The 3,106-nt window shown below is 40.4% G+C and overlaps 1 protein-coding gene across 1 annotated transcript; it reads right to left on the reverse strand.

Annotated features, from left to right (window-relative positions):
* Positions 1-431: 431 nt before the first annotated feature.
* On the reverse strand, positions 432-3,106 carry LOC124671768 (probable protein phosphatase 2C 42). The gene is made up of 11 exons (XM_047208099.1): positions 3,024-3,106; positions 2,772-2,904; positions 2,556-2,625; positions 2,246-2,351; positions 2,011-2,128; positions 1,789-1,905; positions 1,546-1,681; positions 1,390-1,466; positions 1,253-1,305; positions 754-808; positions 432-650 (listed from the first exon to the last, which is right to left on the reverse strand). Exons 1-11 carry the CDS (start codon positions 3,035-3,037, stop codon positions 432-434), a joined length of 1,098 nt encoding a protein of 365 aa, XP_047064055.1. The 5' UTR covers positions 3,038-3,106.

The raw sequence follows: 3,106 nt of genomic DNA on the forward strand, positions 1-3,106 counted from the left end.
CTGAACGCACTGAGGTGACGCCTATGCAATATGCGGTTTCACTACACACATTAGATGTAACAGAATACAGAAGATCATCAGACTACTAAGAATGTGGTGAGTGGCCGCAGCATATGATGGCACTATGACAGTATGTATAACCTTCACAATGACAACACACGAACTAAAATAACAATAGCAATGGGCATGTATATCATCAGCTTCGTAAGCAATTCACATCAGGCGTGTGCAATTTGGCATTTCAAAATAAGTATATGAAACAAGAATGGAAGACCGTACTCCAGTCAAAAATAGAACAAGAAAAGCAGGTGAGCTGAGCCGGCTCTCAAGCCGTCCCTGATAAGACAAAATTACTAACTCATACGGACACATCCTAGTATGCAGAGAAATCAAGGTTAATTTTCTCCACTCTGAGTATTTGTGTCTCAGGTTCAGAAGCTTCTGCGGTGAGGGGCGGCGGCAGCTTTGCCCTTTCTCTTGCCGTGCAGGTCGTCATCGTTGCCGGACTGCTCCTTGGCCTTGCTCCTGGCAGGAGCTTGGGCGGTGTGCTTAAACCGGACCAGTAGGATGGTCATGTTATCCACCGATGGTTGAGGTGGCTCTACGCACATATCAAGAATGGCCTCACATATCTTCCCCAGGTCCTTCCCCTGAGTTTGTGTTGTGTTAGTCACAGCATATGCGAAGTTAAAGGGAATTAATAGAAAATCTATTAACAAATATAGATAGAAATGCTGGTGAAGAAATACTCACAGATTTCATGTTCCCGCGTATAATTTCAATCAAACCCTGGTTCAGCACTACATCCCTGCAAACGAAGAGGTGTGTGTAAACTTTTTAGCGAAGAGCTGCTGAGACAAAAATCAATTAACTGCCAACGATATGCAGACTGAAAATATAGAAGGATCCAGGTTCTTTAAGTAGGTTTTAACAAAAATAAAATCTACAACATATTTCACAAAGATTTCCAACCAACGGACGAAGTCAATCACATTCATGCAATCAAGTTAATAATTTTCTGGATATTCTCAAGTACTAGCACAATAAGGGATTCACAGAATCTCCACTATTCAGTTGCTTCAGCAAACCATGCAAAATTGTTATGTACATGGTGATGATGTAGCTTAGCCCAAAGCATAGCAAATTGAGCTGAACTACCTGTCATTGGGAGTATATATATAATCTGCTTGAAATCATGCATGGATATGGAGTAAAGCATATAGAGCAAAGCTTATTTTAGTTGAGTACTTACCAGACTCCATCGCATGCCATGACAAGAAACTCAGTATCATCGGTAATTTTTTCCTAGCAGAATAAATTGTCATTTTTACATCAGGCCTTATCTAGTAGAACAAACTTACACATATTTAGCACAGCTAAGTAGCTTACCAAGCGAATTTCAGGAGAACTAGTCAATGCTTGCTGTGCAGGGGTTAACCGACTATTTGTTTTGTACCTCATATCACCTGAAATATAAGCAAAAATAATAAATAAATAGAATTTGGTAAATCGCATAGCCCCACAAAGAAAAGTAAGTAACTATACCGATTGATCTTGAGACTGCAATTCCATTATCAATACGACTGGCACCTCCAGTAACTGTTACGGAACGTCCAGCATTCTCTATTCTCTGTTTTTCAGCCGGAACACTTGGTTTGTGATCGGTGGTCAAAATAATTGCCTTTCAATACAACAAAAACAAAATTATGCACTACAAGAGATCACATATATGAGAAAATAGCTGATCAGGTACCATCCAGAGAATAACAAGAGAAGTAGCCATTGCACCTGACCATTCCGTGAGAGCACACAACGACAATCACCAGCATTCCCAACAATGATCTGGTCGCCTCTAATGAGAGCCACACAGGCGGTACTTCCCACATCTATTGGGCCGGTGTGTTTCTGCAAATGAATAAACAAGCTGGGGTAAACAATAGGTGTTTTTGTAACTTTGGATTTTCTACATAGAAATAATTGGATATGCTCTTGTAAGAAAAGAGATATTACCTTCACTTTCAAACAAGCACAACTCATTAACTTATCCTTGACAGTTAATTTCCTACTAGGAAAACCGTACCGAGATAACTCCCTCAGTCCCTCCTCCGTTATCATCATCTGATCCATTCTGCAATAGCAGTTACAAATGTCATGACATACATGTACGACAAGTACCAAAATTAACAAAAGAATATGCTAGTATTGGTACAGAACTATGTGCGAACTTAGTTGGCTATTAAATAACCTGACGAAAGCGCTCGCCACTGCAGTAGGCAGATTGTCTTTAAACCCTGGATGGTTCCGAACCTCAACATGAAGATGTCGCGCACAGAACATTGATACAGCAGGTCCTGAACAGAAAAAAACAATAAGATAGTATCTTACATGACTACCTTAAGAAGTGCTGACTACGAAAAGAAAAGGACCGGTCAACAGAACATGACCGTAATGAAAATGATATATGTTAATGCCAGTAGCTGAACATCGCTTCAATTTGTATCATAGTATTGAATTACGTTTGTTATTCACAAGAGGGTGAGGGTGAATATACAAACCTCCATGGCCATCATAAACACCAAAGAATGATGTGGCAGTGGAAACATCCAGATCTCCAATGGTTGCATGCTGGAGAATAAGAAAACTATAAGTTAAGAAGACTTCCAGTGTTCCACAAAAGTTACTTGCAAGTAATAAACCATGTATTTTGTAGCCCTTTATCTCTTGCCATTGGTCCTAGGGAACAACTAGAAGCAGGATGGTTAATTACTCACAGCATCCTCCATGTTTACACGGTAACCTTGCATAGACGACACAGCATACTCAAGCCTGTCATTCTCTCCCCTTTGCGTAGTCTTTGATACCACGGGCTCTCTGCTGATTGCACTCACAGCAAAGTTTTGTTCCCTGAAATATTACAGGATTAATAAGTAAATCCTGTATCAAGAGAGATCAAGGTAAACCAATCGATGCTGAGTTAAAGATGGCACAAACAAGCATTGGGTAAAATCAAAATGAGACATCACCAGACGTTCTTCATGGCTTGATGGTCTGGGTTCTTCCTTCTTGGTCTTCAATGCATGCACAAGTGTGCAGCCAGAGCCGGTAC

This window comes from Lolium rigidum, chromosome 7 (genome assembly GCF_022539505.1).
Source record: "Lolium rigidum isolate FL_2022 chromosome 7, APGP_CSIRO_Lrig_0.1, whole genome shotgun sequence".
NCBI lineage: Eukaryota > Viridiplantae > Streptophyta > Magnoliopsida > Poales > Poaceae > Lolium > Lolium rigidum.